The 21,404-nt window shown below is 45.8% G+C and overlaps 1 protein-coding gene across 2 annotated transcripts in view; it reads left to right on the top strand.

Annotated features, from left to right (window-relative positions):
• Positions 1-19,746, top strand: part of CNTFR (ciliary neurotrophic factor receptor) — an 841,002-nt gene extending 821,256 nt beyond the window's left edge. For both annotated transcript variants that reach the window (XM_029581466.1, XM_029581475.1), the window contains one exon: positions 11,091-19,746. In XM_029581466.1, the coding sequence (XP_029437326.1) occupies position 11,091 (1 nt within the window). In that variant the 3' untranslated portion in view covers positions 11,092-19,746. The remainder of the gene's footprint in view (positions 1-11,090) is intronic.
• Positions 19,747-21,404: the final 1,658 nt, after the last annotated feature.

Consider the following 21,404-nt stretch of genomic DNA (forward strand, 5'->3'; position numbering starts at 1 on the left):
TTTTGAACCCAGCTACACCAACTGCACTAACCACATCCTCTGGCAACAAATTCCAGAGCTTTATTGTGCGTTGAGTGAAAAAGAATTTTCTCCGATTAGTTTTAAATGTGATACTTGCTAACTTCATGGAATACCCCCTAGGCCTTCTATTATTCGAAAGTGTAAATAACTGATTCACATCTACTCGTTGAAGACCTCTCATGATCTTAAAGACCTCTACCATATCCCCCCTCAGCCGTCTCTTCTCCAAGCTGAACAGCCCTAACCTCTTCAGCCTTTCCTCATAGGGGAGCTCGTCCATCCCCTTTATCATTTTGGTTGCCCTTCTCTGTACCTTCTCCATCGCAACTATATCTTTTTTGAGATGCGGCGACCAGAATTGTACACAGTATTCAAGGTGCTGTCTCACCATGGAGCGATACAGAGGTATTATGACATTTTCCGTTTTATTCACCATTCCCTTCCTAATAATTCCCAACATTCTGTTTGCTTTTTTGACTGCCACAGCACACTGAGCTGACGATTTTAAAGTATTATCCACTATGATGCCTAGATCTTTTTCCTGGGTGGTAGCTCCTAATATGGAACCTAACATCGTGTAACTACAGCAAGGGTTATTTTTCCCTATATGCATCACCTTGCACTTGTCCACATTAAATTTAATCTGCCATTTGGATGCCCAATCTTCCAGTCTTGCAAGGTCCTCCTGTAATGTATCACAATCCGCTTGTGATTTAACTACTCTGAATAATTTTGTGTCATCTGCAAATTTGATAACCTCACTCGTCGTATTCCTTTCCAGATCATTTATATATATATTGAAAAGCACCGGTCCCAATACAGATCCCTGAGGCACTCCACTGTTTACCCTTTTCCACTGAGAAAACTGACCATAAGAACATAAGAAATTGCATATCAGTACCTCAGACTGTAAAAGTCAGTGCCCGTGGTGATTGTCCTCTGAATTCAATTCCACTTTTTTCCCCCCTTGCCACCAAAGCAAAGAGTGATATTGCAGCTGCGTCAAACGTATCAAGGATTATTGGAGTAATCTCCGTGCTTCTGCTAAAGGTAGTGACCATTGCACCGAGCTTTTAGGGCCCTTTGAATTCCTTCACTGTTTTTATCTTCCCCACCTCCTCCAGAAGGGCATTCCAGGCATCCCCCACCCTCTCCGTGAAGAAATATTTCCTGATGTTCGTTCCGAGTCGTCCTCCCTAGAGTTTAATTTTGTGACCCCTAGTTCTACTGTTTCCTTTCCAACAGAAAAGGTTTGACATTCGTGCATCATTAAAACCTTTCAGGTATCTGAAGGTCTGTATCATATCTCCTTTGCATCTCTTTTCATATTCATATTTAGGTCCTTCAGCCTCTGTTCATAAGTCTTCCGATACTGATCCCACCCCATTTTGGTTGCCCTTCTCTGGAGCACCTCCATCCTGTCTCTGTCCCAGGTCTCCGGAACTGAACGCAGTACTCCAGGTGAAGCCTCACCAAGGACCAGTATAAAGGGATTATCACCTCCTTTTTCTTACTGGTTATTCCTCTGTCCTTGCAGCATTTTTCTGGCTTTAGCTATCGCCTTGTCATATTGCTTCGCTGCCTTCAGATCACCAGATACTATCACCCCAAGGTCCCTTTCTTGGCCCATGCACATCAGTCTTTCACTCCCCCCATCACATACAGCTCCTTTGGATTACTGCATCCCAGATGCAGGACTCTGCCCTTCTTGGCATTGAATCCCAGCTGCCAAATCCTCGACCACTCTTCAAGCTTTCTTAAATCCCGTCTCATTCTCTCTACTGCTTCAGATGTGTCCACTCTGTTGCAGATCTTAGTATCATCTGCACATAGACAAACTTTACCTTCTATCTTTTCCACAATGTCGCTCACAAAAATATTGAACTGATCCCAAGACACTGATCCCTGTGGCATCCACTTCCCACGGTTCTCTCTTCAGAGCAGGTTCCAGTTACCATCACACGCTGTCTCCTGTCAGTCAACCAGTTTGAAATCCAGGCCACCACCTTGGTGCTCATGCATCAAAAGCTTTGCTGAAATCCAAGTAGATCACATCAAGCGCTCTTCCTTAATTCAATTCTGTTCTCACGCAATCAAAAAAATCTATTAGATTTATCTGACAGGACCTTCCCTTAGTGAATCCATGCTGCCTCTGGTCCAGCAATCCTCCTGACTGTAAAGAGTTCACTATCCTTTCCTTCAGCAGCGTCTCTATTAATTTTCCCACCACCGAGGTGAGGCTAACCAGCCTGTAGTTTCCAGCCTCCTCTCTGCTCCCGCTCTTGTGAAGCGGGACCACCACCGCTCTTCTCCAGGCCCGTGGCATCACTCCCAATTCCGGATCATTTAGCGGACCTGCCAGCACGTCTCTGAGCTCCCTCAGTACCCTGGCCCTATGGTCTTGTCCACTTTCAGTTTACCTAGCTTTTCCTATACAATGTCTTCTGTAAACAAAGTTTTGTCTATTCCATCCCCAACTGTGGTCTTGTCAACCAGTGATTGTCCTTTTCCAGGGTCTTTAGTGAACAACAAACTGAAGTATTTGTTTACTATTTCTTCCATTTCTTCATCTCTCTGCACATTGTTTCTCTTCACCTTTCAATTTCACTTTACCACTATAGACCTTCTTTTCTTCTCTGACGTATCTGAAAGATGTTTTGTCTCCACGCTTTACCTCTTTAGCCACCCTTTCTTCTGCTTGACATTTTGCTTTACTTACTTCTTTCTTCGTCTTCCTCAGTTTTAACAGATATTCTTCCCTATGTTCCTCTTTTTGGGATCCTTTATACTTCTTGAACTCTGTTCTTTTTGCCTTTATTTTTCATAAGAACATAAGAAATTGCCATGCTGGGTCAGACCAAGGGTCCATCAAGCCCAGCATCCTGTTTCCAACAGTGGCCAATCCAGGCCACAAGAACCTGGCAATTACCCAAACACTAAGAAGATCCCATGCCACTGATGCAATTAATAGCAGTGACTATTCTCTAAGTAAACTTGATTAATAGCCGTTAATGGACTTCTCCTCCAAGAACTTAACCAAACCTTTTTTGAACCCAGCTACACTAACCACATCCTCTGGCAACAAATTCCAGAGCTTAATTGTGCGTTGAGTGAAAAAGAATTTTCTCCAATTAGTCTTAAATGTGCTACTTGCTAATTTCATGGAATTCCCCTAGTCCTTCTAGTATTCGAAAGTGTAAATAACCGAGTCACATCTACTCGTTCAAGACCTCTCATGATCTTAAAGACCTCTATCATATCCCCCCTCAGCCATCTCTTCTCCAAGCTGAACAGCCCTAACCTTTTCAGCCTTTCCTCATAGGGGAGCTGTTCCATCCCCTTTATCATTTTGGTTGCCCTTCTCTGTACCTTCACCATCGCAACTATATCTTTTTTGAGATTCGGCGACCAGAATTGTACACAGTATTCAAGGTGCGGTCTCACCATGGAGCGATATAGAGGCATACACCTCCTTTGACAGCCAGATCATTTTCTTCTTCCTCTTCCTCTTCTTTACTTCCCTAACATAGAGATTTGTTGCCTTTGTAATAGCTCCTTTTAATTTGGCCCACTTCATCCATTTTCTCCCAGTCTTCCAGTTCTTCCTCTAGGTATGTCCCCATTTTGACAAAGTCCGTATTTGTGAAATTCAAACTTGGTTCTTCGTGTGACTTCTCTGTATCCTATTCCTGATATTGAACCATACCATCTGATCATCACTGGTGCTCAGATGAGTCCCTACCCGAATATTTATTTAATTATTTATCAGCATTTATTAATCACTTTACAGATAAAAAATTGTTGCCCAAAGCGATATGCTAAAATAAAAACTTAAAATTACAACAATAACAATATAAAATCATATCTATTACAACTACAAAATAACATAAAAACGTACAAACATTTAAATGCAACTCATTGAACCAAATTACTGTCTCCCACCCAGGGCTGGATTGGCCTGTCGGGTGGTCTGCCGAGCGCGGCCGTGACAGACCACATGGTATCTCCTGGGCCGGCCTGGGCGGTGAATCCCCAGGCCGGTCTTCATCGGGAAACTGCCGCTGCTCCCACCACTTTACCTGAGCAGATCAATCCTGTCTAATATCAGACATTATCACCATTAATGAGTATCACACCCTCCCTCAGGGGTTCCATTACTATTTGTTTGAGCAGAACCCCTTGAAGGGCTTCCACTATCTCTCTACTTTTTGTAGATTCCGCAAAAGAGACGCGCCAATCCATATCCAGCAGATTAAAATCTCCAACAAGCAACACTTCTCCCTTCTTTCCCACCTTTTGGATGTCCTCGATCGGGTCTCTGTCCAGTTCTTCCATTTGAGTCGGAGGCCTGTAGATCACACCAGTAAAAATGGAAGCAGCATCTTCTTTTTGTTGGACGATCCATAGTGCTTCTTCTCTACCCCACATTCCTTGCAGTTCAGTTGCTTGGATATTGTTTTTGACATAAAGAGCTACTCCTCCAGCTTTTCTATCCTCTCTGTCCTTCCTTAACAAGTTATAGTCCGGGATGGCCATATCCCAGTCATGAGACTCAGTGAACCAGGTCTCCGTAACAGCAACAATGTCCAAGTCTGCCTCCACCATTAGGGCCTGCGGGTCTGGGATTTTATTGCACAGACTCTGCGTATTTGTGGTCATAGCTTTTCAGCTGTTTTTCCTAGTCACTTTTTCTGTTGTTTTGGAACTGATTGATTTTGTTACTTTCTCTTCCCACTTCCTGTATTGCTTAGGGATGACACCAATTTTACTGGCCATCTCCTGCCACGCCCGCTCCCTAATTTAAATGCCTGATAATGTATGATCTAAAGTTTTCATTTAGCATCCTCTTTCCTGCCACAGACAAATGTAGGTCATCCTTACCATATAATCTTTTATTGCTTCATATACGGCCCCAACCTCCAATGTATCCAAAACCACTTTCCTTACTCCAGGTTTTGAGCCAGGAATTGAAATTAAAATGACTCCTGTAGGGGGGCAGAGCAATGAAGTCACGCTGAGCAGCCATCTCTGAGTCCTGCTCCCTTGAGATCACCGGCATATTCAGCTTTTTACTGCGGCTATTCAAATTCTTTTTTGTATTGAAGCACCTTTTTGAGACCTGTTTTTCATGGACAATTGGTTAGTAAGATCGGTGGGATATGACAAGCCGAACTCAGAAGATGGGAATGGATAAGGTGGGCGAATCAGAGGACAAGATGGCACCAGACGGTGGGCCTAGTACAGAAGGTATTTTGGAGGCTACGATGAAAGAACTGTCGTGCGTTGTCACCGCGGCTTTGACTGACCAGCTGCGTAAGATACTGTCCTCTATTGACGAATTAAAAGATACTGTTAAAGTTTACAGCAGTGCTTTTACTACGTTCCAAACAATGGTTTCCAAGCATGATGATCACCTGGCAACGTTAGAAAACGGTCTCCAAACTCAAAGGAAAATGCACTGCCTTTGAGAAGAAAGTAGATGATTTAGAAAATCGGAGCAGAAGGAATAACTTGCCACTCGTAGGCCTACCTGAAACGGTGCAGGTGGATGCACTGATTCTCTTATGTGAAAAATGGCTGCCTTAAGCCCTCGATTTGGGTACAACAGAAAGGGCGATGCTGGTTGAGCATGCTCACAGCATAGGAGTAGGAGGTCCAGATTGGAATTGCCCGCGGCAAGTCATCATTAAGTACTTAAATTATACTGACTGCTTCGAAATATTCACTGCCTATCGTAAAGTGAAGGAGCTGCGATATGAGGTCAACAAAATATTGATCTTCCCAGATTTCTCTGCGAAGGTCCTTGCAGCCAGGAGGGAGTTCACGCCACATTATTCCCTGCTCTTCTGAAAAGGAATAAAGCTTCGTCTCAAATTTTTTCAAAATGGAGAGGCTCGTTGTCTTAGCTACTGGAGCTGAAGCTAAAGCTTTTGTGGATCAGTTGGGCTCAGATCTGTTGATGCCTTCTAATGTGTCAGTTCTTTCTTGTTTAAGCTTTGCATCTGCATATGCAGTGGTATATTTTTCGGGGACCTCTATTTTCATTTGCTGCACCAACCTTTTTCGTAAGGAAACAGCCGCTATAGTATCTTTGTTTGAGTTTGTGCATTGTATACCTGTTTACCTGTGGAGTTTAGGGTGCAGCATCTGGTGGAGGAGCACCGATCTCATAAGATGCGCTGTGTGCTCTATTTGTGGTCAGCATTTATGAGTGCTTCATTTTGGAGTTTTTGTCCCCTATAAATTTTCAGTGCCACTGTTGATCCCAGCAGTCTTCAAGAGATGAGTGGAGCCTGGGCTAGCTTTTGGGAACAGAAACCACCTTGACGTTTGTGGTCACAGGGACTGTTCGTCTGTGGAAGATGGGGCTATTTTTGGCTGTTTGCTGCAATTTTTGGGGGGTGTGGTGTGGATATGGGGGTATGAATGGTGTGAGTGAGTGTGGATGGGAATGGTTGTGGATGGGACTGAAGAATGTTTCCGTATTGAATATTGGTGGGAGTCTCTTCCTTTTGTCTCTTGGTGGGTGGCTTATGTTATTTTTGATGATGAATTTGATACTGGGCTTTACTGTCTCTCTTGTGGAAGGTGGTGGGGCTTTAGCTGGGGAGCCCCTCCTTTGAGGATATTCCTTTCACATTACAGGTTCCTGACCGCTCTAAAATGCAGATATGGGTGATCTTGTCCTCAGTTCTTTAAATGTGGATGGATTACAATCTCCCATTAAAAGGAAGAAATTACTTGTGGAGCTTAAGAGATGTAAATCCCAAATAGCCTTATTACAAGAAACTCATCTGGCAGATCCTGAACACCTACTGACCCTCTTATTTTCTGGAATCCAGCAAAAGCTGTGCTTTATGGGCATATCATAGCCTATCAGGCTAGGAAGAAAGGTGCCGAGGCGAGACTCCAATGATAGAGCCGGTGTCATCCGGAGAACCACAGGAACTGGCAGGTCAAGAGGACTCAGGAACACGGAAACAGATTCAGCTGCAACGAGAGTCCAATGATGGGATCGGTGTCATCTGGAGCACCACAGGAGCTGGCGGATCCCGAAGAACTTGGAAACACAGGAACTGGAGCATCAGGGAAACCTGGCACATCAGGAAGCGAAACATTGGGAAACGAGACATCAGGAGACCTGGACTAGGAACCTCAGGAGACGAAGACATGAAACACAGGAAGCAGACGAGACATGGAGCTCCAACGATGAACGAGAAGAACCTGACAGAGTGCTGGAAGATAGGGGCTTCCAGGATCGAAGTAACTCCGATGCAAGGCAATGGTGAAATGCAGGAGCAGCCCTTTTATAGGGCTGACACAGGAAACAGTCCTTAGGTGGGGCCCGGGACATATCCGGCCATGGTCCCTTTAATTCTGGCAAGGAGGCGCGGCCGCGCGCCTAGGAACAGGAAGCTGTGCAGGACCGTGGACAGCGGCCCTGCACTGACATCGATGCGGCTTCCAGCTGCGAAGATGACGGAGAAGTCCGCGGCTCTGGCTGCGGTGAAGAGAGCAAGATGGGCGGCCTCCGGGCCGCAAGAGGCAAACAGGGACCGAGGCTTCTGCCACGGAGAAGGCCCGATGTCGGCGGCGTCCAGCCGCATAGGAACAGGCAGCAGAGGTGAGGAGTCTGCTCGCGGGGGAAGCCCGGGGGCAGGATTCATGACATCCTGGATTAGTGCAGCAATGGGTGGGCCCTTAGCCACTCAAGTGAAACATAAGAGCCATGAAGTACTTAGGGATCTGGGTCACCACTGATTTTTGGATTTATATAAATTGAATATTTCGAATCTCCTGTCTAAACTAAGAGCAAGTCTTGACCGTTGATCATATTTTCCCTTGTCTGTTATGGGGCGATGTGCTGTCCTAAAAATGATGATTCTCCCTAAAATCTTATGTCCTCTGCAGATTTGGCTATGGGGGAAAGAAGTGATGGAATTTAAGGCTATGATGTCTTCTTTTATTTGGAAAAAAAATATGCTAGGATTAGTGTTGCTACTTTAACCAACCCTAAGAACCAGGGGAGGGGGCTTAGAAATTCTTGATTTAAGGCTTTATAACATTGCCTGCCTGTTATGGTGTATGCATGATTGGCTGGCTTTGCAAAATAAGTTTGATGGAGAGAATCTGAAGAGCAAATGGTCATGGCCCTATAGAATTTTACATTTATTACATTCTGCCTGGAAGTTAATCAGTAGGATTACCTCTGATGCATTTTGGCTTAAAGCAATGTTTAAAGCTTGGAAGTGGTGGAGGTAGTGTGTGGGCAGGGACTCTTCTAGCTCTCCATTCTCGTCCTTTGAGGGTAATAGGGATTTTTTGCTGGGTTAGAGAGATCTGTTTTTTATTCCTGGGAATTGAAGGGGTTTTTCCGTCTTGGGCAATTGGTTGATGATGAAACAAATTCTCTGTATTCCGTCCAACAATTGCAAGAATAGTGGGCAATTCCCATATCCCAATTCTTTGCTTATTTACAGCTTTGACCTATGCTATGCGCAGTTGTGGGGGAGTAATTACTCGGATATCCTTCACTGATGATGAAGAATCGTTTTTTGACACAGTCCCAAGGTTTGATACAGTGCGGATCTGGATGATGTCTCTTAAACAGCAAATTCCCTCTCCCCATCTTGCTAAATTGGCTTCGTTGTGGGCGGATGATACTGTATTGGCATTGACTGAGGATGGCTTAACTCGTGCCTTTTTGTGTGCTTATAGGCTTCTACTCCCTGCTAATCTCAGGGAAATCCAATTCAAACTGTTTACATCTCCAGAGAGAAGGATGCCCGTAGGAAACTTTGGGACTCCAACCTTTGCTTAAAATCTGATGGTGCGGTGGGGACCTTGTCTCATATGTTTTTCAAATGTCACAGAATGCAAACTTTTTGGAGGCCATTTTGGCAACTACTGGATGCAACTTTGGAAGGAAAATCCCAAAGTCTATATTACTTCCTGTGTGTGTGTGGGGCGGGGGGGAGAGATTTCTGGCTGTCACTTTGGTCCTAGCGATGACCATTGGTTTATCTGCATGGCAGAGCGCTGACCCACCTTCCTTTGAGAGTTGGAAGAAGGAATTGCTCTCTTATTCTGCTCTGGAATTATTACGACAGCGGGAGTTGCATGGTCACAAAACTCTCTTCCCGTTACGTGGATACTTTAGATTGTGGGAAAAGGTCTCCACTATGTCTTAACTTCACCTCTTCTTTTCTCTTTTTTTGATGTACAGCTAGCTGGTTGCTATGTGAGATTGTGTGTGTATGAATTTTGAATGATAGGTTGTGTAATTGTTTGAATGAGTTGGGGGGAGGAACAAAATGGGGAAAATGATGGAGGTCCTGTGCCTTGTCTTGTTTATTTTGTTCTGAGAGGTTCTCTCTGTTACTGTTAACGATTCAGGCTGTGGTACTGTCTTTCTCAATAAAGATTATATTTGAGAAAAAAAAAACTCCTATAGATACCAACCCTTTGTTGTTTAAATTAACAGACATTGGCCTAGATTAATTTTGTTATAAAAAGAGAGAGGCAGAGTTAGTCATTTTCCTGATACTGCAACTCACATTTTGGGCTGCTGTTGGAGGGAGAGAGAGAGACAGACAGACAGACTCTTAATAAGACCCTCATATAAAGAAACTAATGTGTGTGCCCCCCCCCCCCCCAGAGTCTCTCTGCCAAGCTCCTCCTAGTTGAATACATTTTTCAAATTTGCATACACATCTCGCGATTTGATAGTTACTTAAATGCGCACTAGCAAAGACTCTAAAAACAGTAGCTAGATAAAATATAGAGAGATTTTCAGACTATGCAAAACAGGAAATAAAGAAGAAAATAGGGAAATGCAGAAAAAAAATCAGTCTCTATTATGGCTAACAATATAAAATTCAACTTTTCGGCCAGAAGCTCAGGTCCGTGTGTCTCTGGAGAGGCATCTGCTCAGTTTATTTTACTTCTGTTAAATAGTGCCCTGTGAGTCACCAGACCCAGAGGCTGCCAGTCCACGTCTGTCTTGCCATTAAACAAGGCTAGATTTCATCATCGCAGTACTGGACCATAATATTATGTCATATATGTTATACCTCACTGAGAGCAGTGTTCTTTATCTCAGCGAGTGATGCGATGAAATAAGCTTGAAACGTAACTGGAAATGAATGCCTACCAGAGAATGGCATATCTCAAGTCCAGGGGTGTATCAGACAGACAGCTTCCTCACTTTAGGTATATCATGCTCTGGTCTTTCAAGCTGATATAAGATTATTTGGGTAACCTCAGAAAGAGCAAGCACCGTCAGCAAAAGCAGGTTGAGAGGATATCATCGTAACCAGAATCGCATATAGAAACGAGTTACAGCGCAAGATGCAAGACAAAAATAAACAAAGGAATGAAAATGTGCATGCACGGTTAAGTTTTAGTCGCTTGGTAGTCCGGTTTTGAACAATATCCCATTGTATGTTGAATTTTTGTTGTTAAAATGTTATGGCTACACCGTAGTGTTTTTGGTTAGCCATAAACATCCCCTCCCTCCCCTCCCTCCCCAAACTGAACCCAGCCATACCTTATCCTCACCTACTCAAATGTGACCGAGACCCAACCGCAGGCCGGCCGGATGACGCCACATCATCGGGAGCAGGCCGAGCCGGTCCTGGGTCGGTCCCTTCCTATCTCTAGACTTTTGCAGTTCTTGCTTAGATAAAATGGAGCTACCATAGGGTGAGCTGCCCTGGTTTACCCTCCCCTGCCCCACTGTCTGCAGGGAAATGTATTTCTGATTTCCCTGTTGAGTTTCCCTAAGAAAAGCAGGACCAGATCAGATCAGGATTGGCTCAGCTTGTCCTCCCTCCCTCCCCTTGCCCCAAGACGTGGAGCTTGTATGGTCAACTCTAAGCTATAAGCCCATAGATACTAGGAGAGGGAAGTCGGGACGGGCTCAGCCTGTCCCCAATAACTTGGAGTCCCTAGACCTAGAAGTGTACAAATGAGGCTCCTACCTAGAGGAGAATCTTGAAGGGGGGATGTGGCACATCCGTAAATCGGTACAAATAAGCTCACCCTCTCCTCTGCTTTTTCTCTTGCAGACTTCCTTCTTTGCTTCCCCATGGAAGAAAGACACAGCAAAGACAAAATTCAATTATTATTATTAATTTTTTTTTTCTATTTTGCACATGTTTAAGGAGGACAAAGTTCATGACGGCATTTTATCTTCATCGGTTCATTTTGCGCCTTTAGAAAGGACTAAAACCCACCTAAACATGGAGCTTTAACCGTCCCCTGCGATTTAAAAACAAAAGGAAAAGAACAAAAACAGAAAACTAAGCATGGACTTAAAAAATGGTAATATATATATATATATATATATATATATATATACTGCTGCCAAAACAAGGAAACCTTTAGCGAAAGCCGCAGCCTGGGAAAGAGGAGCCAAGCAACCAATCTCGCCGTTGTGAACAAGCCTGAGGAGAGCGCTCTGTGGCTGCTCCTTGCCGCAAGCCGTTGGCTGACCTCGTTCCGTTTGACGTTTCTGACTCATGAAATCATCGTACTGCAGCAATATCACTGCAGACTCTCTCACAAGCTAAACGGGGTAGGGTCCGGTCAGTGGATTGCCTACAGGAGGAAGCCAGGTGGGTCAGGAGAGTTTTCGGGTTCCCCTAAGCTGATAAAGAAACAGTGATGTCCGGAGCCACCACGTGCCATCTTTCAGAAAGGACATCAAGCCAAGGTCTACTTGTCTTCTCTGAGGATCTCAAAGATCCCAGGGGGTTTGTTTGGGGTTATTTTGCAGGAGTAGGGAGGTTACTCCCAAGTATTATGGCAAAATAGTAGTATGGGTTGTTCAGGTAGCCCTGCTCAAGTTTCCCACGTAGAAGGAATTTCATTAGAGTGGGAAAAAAAAAATCAATTTATCGAGTGACTAATGTATTTTGGCCCGGCAGTTTCCTTTCACTCAATTGAAACCAGCACTATGATCCTGGCAACACGAACCTTCATTCAGAGCTGGCTGGGAAGTTTCCACACCCCCATAGTGTATATCCTCCAGACATCGCAGCGACAGACCTCAGCCGGATAGCGTGCACCAGAGCTCATTCTGCAACCCCGCAATCATGAGCGCTACTAGGTGTCACTGTTACCCGACGATACCCTCAGCCCCCCAATAGGCCGTGAACACCGCCTCTGCAGCCTAGTGAATCTAATTTATTAAACAACGGTACAGTGCTTCGCATAAAACTGCAACACGGATGAAGAAACTGTACTATTCAATAGGAGGAATCAGGATTATAATTCCAGACCTGCAGTGAGATTCAGCCTGTCCCCATAGACCCAGAGTACAGCAACCAAATGAATCCATGACCATCAGCACATTCCCAGCCAGTCTTGGTTTTTGGGGGTTTTTTAAAACTTTTTTCCCCAAAGTATTCTGTGATTTGCAGAGTTACTTCAAACAGTTAAGACTTCAAAACCCAAATAGCCAACAACACTTGGACATGCCCCAGCTTTTCTTACGGGGCCCATCTACCTGGTAACATTATTGCTACCCTGCTTTCCTCTGGACTGCAATTCCCAGCATGCAATGGGAAAATAGCTGCGTCAAAAGCCAGGACTGGCTCGGCCTTTCCCTCGGACACCCCTGGAGCCCATCCGATAACCTGACTGGACAAAAACCAAGACGTTCTTCAGGATCATACAGCTATACTGCCATGCCAAAGACCACCACCGCCTCCTCCTCCTCCTTCCCATCATGCTCTGCTTCCCCCAAACTTGCTGAGCAAATCAAATGAACACCCAGAAACAAACCCGCTGCGTGAACTCTGGCCACCCGACGCTGTCCTTATCCAGGGGGGTCCTGTCAAGCGATTGCTTGCTTCTGCCGAAGGAACTGATTTCTACGCCTAGTCCTTTGCAAGTGTTCTCACTGAAACGTTCTTTTTGTAATGCCGGCGTCCAGTTTTCACTGCGTTATAATCGTGACTTAACAGCACCAGCACCAGCAGCAGCCACTGAGTGAACACTTGTTTCACCACGGGGAAGGAGAATGAACTGTACTCTGCCCTTGACAGACTGCTGTTTTGTTTGGTTTTTGTAGCTTTTTTTTTTTTTTAATTTGCTGGAGGAAAAGACTTATGAAAGAACAAAAAAAAAAAATAATTCTCCCATCACCCTAGGTCTTAAGTTGCGGTCACCACCCCACAGTGCTACGAAGCAAAGAAAGCCACCAGAGAATTGTTAAAGGGGGGAGAGCATTGATGAGTTGAGGTACTTGTTACTGAAGAACTGGTAGGAGAGAGCACTTTTAATGAGCTGGGATCTTCATTAATAAAGCAAAATAAAAAAATGGGGGTGGGGAGGGCACTGACGAGTTGGACCCCTCGTCGCTATGGGGGTCGATGTTCGAGAGGTTTGCATGGTTAAGGCCAGCTTTTAACCACATAAATCTAACCGATTAAAATCTCTCCCCCACCTGTCTGCATAAAATGTGTCCGTGCAAGCTCACTGTGCATACACAATGCAAACGGAAGATGAAGGGGGCTGGGTCAGCACTCAAGGCGGGGAGGGGGGTTCAGATTCGGCTAAACGTGTTCCCCCTAAGTGTGCCCGCCTTAAATCTAGCTGCATGAGTGCTGTGCGGTTAGATTTAACCCGATATTCAGCCACAACGTTTAGCCAAATACCTGGGACAAGGCTAACCAGTTTGAAGTAATGAGCTGAGGGTTTTTGCATTGGTAAAGAGGAGCACCGATGAGCCGGGGGATCCTAGTTACTAACACATTAGTAAAAGGGGGCGCAGATGAGTTGGGGGATCCTAGTTACTAACACATCAGTAAAAGGGGGCACCGATGAGCCGGGGGATCCTAGTTACTAACACATCAGTAAAAGGGGGCACCGATGAGCTGGGGGATCCTAGTTACTAACACATTAGTAAAAGGGGCCACCGATGAGCCGGGGGATCCTAGTTACTAACACATTAGTAAAAGGGGGCACCGATGAGCCGGGGGATCCTAGTTACTAACACATTAGTAAAAGGGGCCACCGATGAGCCGGGGGATCCTAGTTACTAACACATCAGTAAAAGGGGGCACCGATGAGCTGGGGGATCCTAGTTACTAACACATTAGTAAAAGGGGGCGCAGATGAGCTGGGGGATCCTAGTTACTAACACATTAGTAAAAGGGGGTGCAGATGAGCCGGGGGATCCTAGTTACTAACACATCAGTAAAAGGGGGCACCGATGAGCCGGGGGATCCTAGTTGCTAACACATTAGTAAAAGGGGGCGCAGATGAGTTGGGAGTCCTTGTGGCCCAGGTAGGCAAGTGGTTATGCTCTCTGTCTATAACTCGCTTGCCACATGGCTTTCATATCTTTGTATCAAGTATGTTTTTACCTTTTCTGCCCTCTAAAAGAGGCCTACGCAGTTAAAAAAAAACAAACAAAAACGCTGCAGTTTGGCTCTCTGAGCAGTAAGAAATCATCAGATACCTATTATTGGACAGACTCTTTTGGTAACAGTATTAAAAAGAGATCTTCAGGTTACCAGGCTTGGCTATTGTGAAACATTCAGCTCGTATGGTCTCCTTTCAGTCTGTCTATCCACGTACCGTCAACAGCAGCCGCCAGGATGTCGCTTGTCCCACCTCTCCTTTTAACCTGCAAGGACGCGGTTCAAGCAATAAAGACGATCACACCATCATTGGAGTAAAAGCAGATTCAGGTCCAGCTCTAGCCTAACTGGTGCTCTGTGCAAAAATTGAAATTGACATCTCCATCCCAATGAACAATACCAGCTTCATTCACGCCATCACCCGCAGCCTCGTTCTAAACTTCCATCCCTGCCCCACTCATTCCATCCTTGCCTCCCCAAAATTTTCTGATCCTGTCCTCACTTCTTCTTCTTCCATCCTTGCAACCTATCCCAACCTTCCATCCCTGCCCTCATCTCCAATCTTTGCAACCTATCCCAACCTTCCATCACTACCTTCACCTCTTCTTCCATTCCTGCCCTCCTCTCATCTTCAGTTCTTGCAAGCTACCCCAACCTTCCATCCCTGCCCTCATCTCATCTTCAATCTTTGCAACCTATCCCAACCTTCCATCCCTGCCCTCATCTCATCTTCAGTTCTTGCAACCTACCCCAACCTTCCATCCCTGCCCTCATCTCATCTTCAGTTCTTGCAACCCACCCCAACCTTCCATCCCTGCCCTCATCTCATCTTCAGTTCTTGCAAGCTACCCCAACCTTCCATCCCTACCCTCATCTCATCTTTAGTTCTTGCAACCCACCCCAACCTTCCATCCCTGCCCTCATCTCATCTTCAATCTTTGCAACCTACCCCAACCTTCCATCCCTACCCTCATCTCATCTTCAGTTCTTGCAAGCTACCCCAACCTTCCATCCCTACCCTCCTCTCATCTTCAGTTCTTGCAAGCTACCCCAACCTTCCATCCCTGCCCTCCTCTCATCTTCAGTTCTTGCAAGCTACCCCAACCTTCCATCCCTGCCCTCCTCTCATCTTCAGTTCTTGCAAGCTACCCCAACCTTCCATCCCTGCCCTCAACTCATCTTCAATCTTTGCAACCTAACCGAACCTTCCATCCCTGCCCTCAACTCATCTTCAATCTTTGCAACCTACCCCAACCTTCCATCCCTACCCTCATCTCATCTTCAGTTCTTGCAAGCTACCCCAACCTTCCATCCCTACCCTCCTCTCATCTTCAGTTCTTGCAAGCTACCCCAACCTTCCATCCCTACCCTCCTCTCATCTTCAGTTCTTGCAAGCTACCCCAACCTTCCATCCCTACCCTCCTCTCATCTTCAGTTCTTGCAAGCTACCCCAACCTTCCATCCCTACCCTCCTCTCATCTTCAGTTCTTGCAAGCTACCCCAACCTTCCATCCCTGCCCTCCTCTCATCTTCAGTTCTTGCAAGCTACCCCAACCTTCCATCCCTGCCCTCCTCTCATCTTCAGTTCTTGCAAGCTACCCCAACCTTCCATCCCTACCCTCCTCTCATCTTCAGTTCTTGCAAGCTACCCCAACCTTCCATCCCTGCCCTCATCTCATCTTCAGTCCTTGCAACCCACCCCAACCTTCCATCCCTGCCCTCATCTCATCTTCAGTCCTTGCAACCCACCCCAACCTTCCATCCCTGCCCTCATCTCATCTTCAGTCCTTGCAACCCACCCCAACCTTCCATCCCTACCCTCCTCTCATCTTCAGTTCTTGCAAGCTACCCCAACCTTCCATCCCTACTCTCCTCTCATCTTCAGTTCTTGCAAGCTACCCCAACCTTCCATCCCTACCCTCCTCTCATCTTCAGTCCTTGCAACCTACCCCAACCATCCATCACTACCTTCACCTCTTCTTCCATTCCTGCCCTCATCTCATTTTCCATCCTTGCAACCGCCTTCATCTCCCATCCCTGCCCTCACCTCTTCTTCCATCTTCCCGTCTTTGCTTGTAGCTTCCATGCCTACCCCTCATCTTTCATTCCTCCCCCAATACCTTCCATCCTTCTCTCCTCTTACTTTCTATCCCTGCCCCCTCCTTCCAACCCTGCCCCGACCTCCTCTTCCTTCCTCCCCTCTACCTTTGGGGTGAAGAAATGTTGCTGCTGAGTGCTGCTCTTGCCGTTTCCACCAACAGGAGAGCAACGCTGGGGATCCAGCACTTCTTATTGCTGCTTTCTGCCGCCGGCACCTCTCTCCTCCTTACAGTACAGTGAACTGCACAGGAGAGGAAGAGATACCAGTGACGGGAAACAGTGTTTAGAAGTGCTGGGCCCCCTGCACTGCTCTCCTGTCGGCAGGGAGGGGGCAGCAGCAGCACTTTGGCCCCCTGGACCATGGAGGAAGGGCAGCATTTAGCAGCAACACTTCATCAACCATAGGCAGAGGGGGAGGGGTGCAGGCATCCCTTCAGCCCCACAGGCCCGATTGGAAGAGGGAGTGCGGCTCTTTTTTTGGTCCAGTAACTGCTTTGGGAGAGGGCCACTCTTCAACCTCACAAGTCGTGCACCCCAAAAGCCAGCCCTGAGCAAGGCCATGCAGATATCATACAGAACACAGCTAGTTAGGTCACAGGCACGCAGCTTGCCTGGCATCTGCTCTCTGGTCCTGCTGATTCTGACTTCAGCATCTCAGCAGAACTGAAAGCAAACTCTACTGCTGCTTGGTGGATTATGAGCATCCTCCATGTGCAATTTGTTTGTACTGAGCATGTGCAGTGTCCCTCAACATGGCTGACTTCCATGGCCACAATTGCACATTGAGTGTGTACTGTGCACCTCACTGGTATTTCCTCTTAAAGGGAAATTTACCAATGCTGAAAAAGTCAATAGAGATAATGCAAATGCCATCTGCAGAGGACTGCCAGACCAAAGACTCCTTGGGTTAGAAAAAATGCACTTGGATATCCACAAAGTCCCTCTTTGACTTTGATGAGGTATCTGTTATCTAGGATTTGATTGGTTTATAATCCACTTTGTGCAATTCTTGGGAAAAGTGGGATATAAATTATTAAATTAAATTGGTGTACAAGAGAGAGTACCCAAATCATTGAACCCTTGTTTGCAGCACTCTTGCCTGGACACATCTTCCTGGGGTAGGCCAGAGGGCCGGACTGGTCAGTTTGGCATCGGCTGAAGAAAGGCCTGGCTGCCAGAATGCTGAGGGGTAATTATCTTCCAGAGAGAGACGCCTGAACCCGAGATGACAATGCCAGAAGTAAAGGGGGGAGGGAGGGCGTGCCTCTGTAAAGTGAGGACTAGGAAGCCATCACCCAGAAACCCAAGCCACGCCGACAAAAGCAGGCGACGCCAGCGTGGAAATCACACCAAGCACCTGAAGAGAATGTCGCAAATGTGACACCTGAGCCGCAAGGAGCCTCAGCCCACATAAAGAGAGGGGCCATTTGAAGGCAAACAAACGAAATTTCAAAGAAAAGTGAGGATTGCCACAGGAAATGCACTCAGAGCCAGAGAAGTGGTGCCTAACGGACGACGACAAAAGTGCGCAGCCCTGCCCATGGTGGGATTGGTGGAAATCATCAGGGCACTACTGAGCTTGCCCGTCATCGGTAGGATGCGTGTGCTAGATGTACCTGGACTCTAAGCAACCTTCATTCAATAGCATTTCACTTACAAAAAAATATATATAGCAAGGTAAGTCTGGCAAGGAGCCGTTCGATCCTCACTACAGTGCTGTACAGTGAGGAAACGTCTTGAAAAAATAAAAAAAAGAAAAGCAACAAGAGGGTGTTCTAACAGCTGTACTTGTCTTGGAAATAATTTTATCCTTTTACTGGACCTACACAAGACTCGTCTATGGATGCTGCTGCTTTTCATGATCCGCGAAGACCACCCAGGTCCAATCTCTTGGTTACATCTGAGGGAGGGACATTATGTGATCTAGAGACAGTCCCTGATTATTGTTCTGGTCTAAGAAAAGGTGTCACGACCCCCAAGGACTCCTGAAGAGGAAGAGATGTTAATACAGAGAGAGAGAGAGAGAAAGTGTCATAACTAGCCTTCAGCACGTCTTCCCCAGTTTGATCATAAAAGTCATCAAAGGGCTGTTGTATAAATGTATAAATTGGTTAAAGGCAGATTAACTCATCTTTCTTTACATAAGCCTCTGTGGAAAGGGCAGACCTTCAGTCTGGCAGTTGTGCTGATTCCCTTCGGGCACTTCGGAAATGTCATCTAGCTGGTTTCCATGACAGCTCACGACCTGCCCTTTTGTACAAACCGTGCCCTCTGTCACAGTTTTTAGAGGTGGGGAAGGTACAGTATGTGCACAGCATGAGAAAGCTCCTATGACTCATAAGTTCAAATCCCACCTCTGCCACTAACTTGAACAACTCACACCTTTTCCTTTAGTTGGAGCATGTCACCGCCGGTAGCTCTGCCATTGACCCTGTATGGTGACTGGTAGATCACTTTATCTCCAATCCCAGCTCCGCCACTGCAACTCTGAGTGAAACTGGGAAAGTTGCCGTATCTCTCTGCACCTTCAGTCACTCAACTAAAATCCATAATAGCTTGCCAAGCAGACCAGGTGCTAAAATAGATGCCCCGACTTTCCGTCCCGGAAATGGCTGCATCCATCCATGTAAAGAGTTGTGTGGCGGACTGTTTTGGAATCCTGATTGAATAAAAAGGTGCTATAGAAATCCAAATTATTATTATTATTATTATTACATTATTATTATTATTAGAGAGCTTGACGGTGAAGAGAAACAGGGCGCCATCTCAGTGCATACAACCAAGATTATTTTTTAGGCAAAGGAAGATAAGGCGTCTTTCTGTGTGCTGTGGCTCATCTTAGCAGAGGTGCTTCCCAGAGTGCTGACAGCACAAGAAACTGAACTCATCAATGGCTTGTATCTAGGACATGTGTGGCTCGTCTGAGTCCTCCCCAGACCTGACATTCTCTAGCAGCCGGTCATGCTACTTATGATTAAACAGGGAGACTTGTCTACTATTTGTCTTATTGTAAATACGCATAACAAAAAAAAAATGTAGTCCTACGAACGTATATTCCTTTAATTTCCCTCTTCCCACAACAATGCTATTTTGTAAGACATCTCTATCTACCCTTTCCCTTCCAGATTCAGTATTTAATACCGTACGTCCTAGTATTACAAACAAATGTTAACATGCTGTATTTGAATTTTTTATAGATGTATATAAAAATGGAGAGGTTGTTCATTAAATAAATGTGATCATTTCATGACAAGCAGCTGCTCCCTTAAGTTATTTCATGTGCAAGTCAGGACCGAATGCCAAGTATTAAGCGCCAGCTGACACTGCAGGGCTAGGGGAAATACCATATGGCTGGAAGGGCTGCCTTTCCAGTGCTGACACTGCAGGGTGGGTCAGGCATACATTTCTTGAACATAGTAAATGACTGCAGATAAGGACTGGCCAACAGTTTGTTTTAGGTTCCCCGCCCCATGCCTTCTGTTAAGGGTGGTGACTGTGGTACCCGTCAGGACCAGGGCACTATTTTCCTGGGAAGGGTGCTGATTGTTCTCTGCAATTCTGAGAGACTGTATCTGCTTGTCGGAGATCTTTGCCAGGTAGTGTTTAGTGAAAAAGGAGCTGAGGGAATCCGATGTCAGATTTGCATGATCCGCGCCTACTGCAAAAGTAAAAGGCCCAAAATACCAAACTGATCTTGGCAGCTCCATGAATGAGTTTACCAGATCTGTCCCTAATGCAAGACATTACCATGCTCTTTCATCTTCTTATATCAATTTTATTATCAGTCTCATAAAATTTCAGTCGAGCAGATTTAAGGGAACATTAAGTATGAGTTATTTGCAATGCCTTCAGCTCATCCCTAGTTAAATTTAAGGCCCTAAGGGTTTTCTGAGAACAATCCACCTTTTGTTAACGTTCAGGCTTCTGAATCTTGACTGTTAGAACTGATTGTTTAAACAATCCAGGCTTGTGCAGGAAACTGGTACACAAAATAATTCTGCCCCTTAAGACAAACTTTAAAGTTTCCCACCTCAGAGTTGGACAATAGAGATCAACGGGATTATGATAATTAAAGTCCTCTGTGACACTAGTAACAAATACATGAAAATCTGGATTACCTAAAATACAAGCAGATACAGTAAAAATCGTGGGAGAGTGGGTGAGCGCCCGCTCTCCCAGTGCGCGCACAGGCCACTCCTGTGCGTGCGATTTAGTAAATTAATTTATTTAAATTAAGGCCCGCGGTAAAAAGAGGCGCTAGGGACAGGACAGGAGCAGCGACTGTCAGCGAGTTTGACAGCCGATGCTCAATTTTGCCAGCGTCAGTTCTCAAACCCACTGACAGCCATGGGTTCGGAAACCGGACGCCGGCAAAATTGAGCATCCGGTTTTCGAGCCGCGGGCCCATTTTAAATTTTTTTTTTTTAGATTTTTAACTATTTGTAACTTTTGGGACCTCCAACTTAATATTGCCATGATATTAAGTCAGAGAGTGTACAGAAAAGCAGTTTTTACTGCTTTTCTGTGCACTTTCCCGGTACCGAGAGAAATTAACGCCTCCCTTTGGGTAGGCGCTAATTTCTGAAAGTAAAATGTTCGGCTTGGCTGCACATTTTACTTTCTGAATCGTGCGGGAATAACTAATAGCGCCCGCAACATGCATTTGCATGTTGCGGGCGCTATTAGTTTCAGGGGGGGGGGGGAGGGGGTTTGGACGCGCGTTTTCGGTGCGCTATTACCCCTTACTGAATAAGGAGTAAAGCTAGCGCGTCGAAAACGCGTGTCCAAATGTGGGTTAACAGTGCGCAGAGCGCACTGTACTGTATCGGCCTGATAGACATATTGAGTCTCCAAGATACCCCCAGTGAGACATCTGGGGCATAGGTATGCGAAACTGGATAGAGATTAGAA

Source organism: Rhinatrema bivittatum, chromosome 1 (assembly GCF_901001135.1).
Source record: "Rhinatrema bivittatum chromosome 1, aRhiBiv1.1, whole genome shotgun sequence".
Lineage (NCBI taxonomy): Eukaryota > Metazoa > Chordata > Amphibia > Gymnophiona > Rhinatrematidae > Rhinatrema > Rhinatrema bivittatum.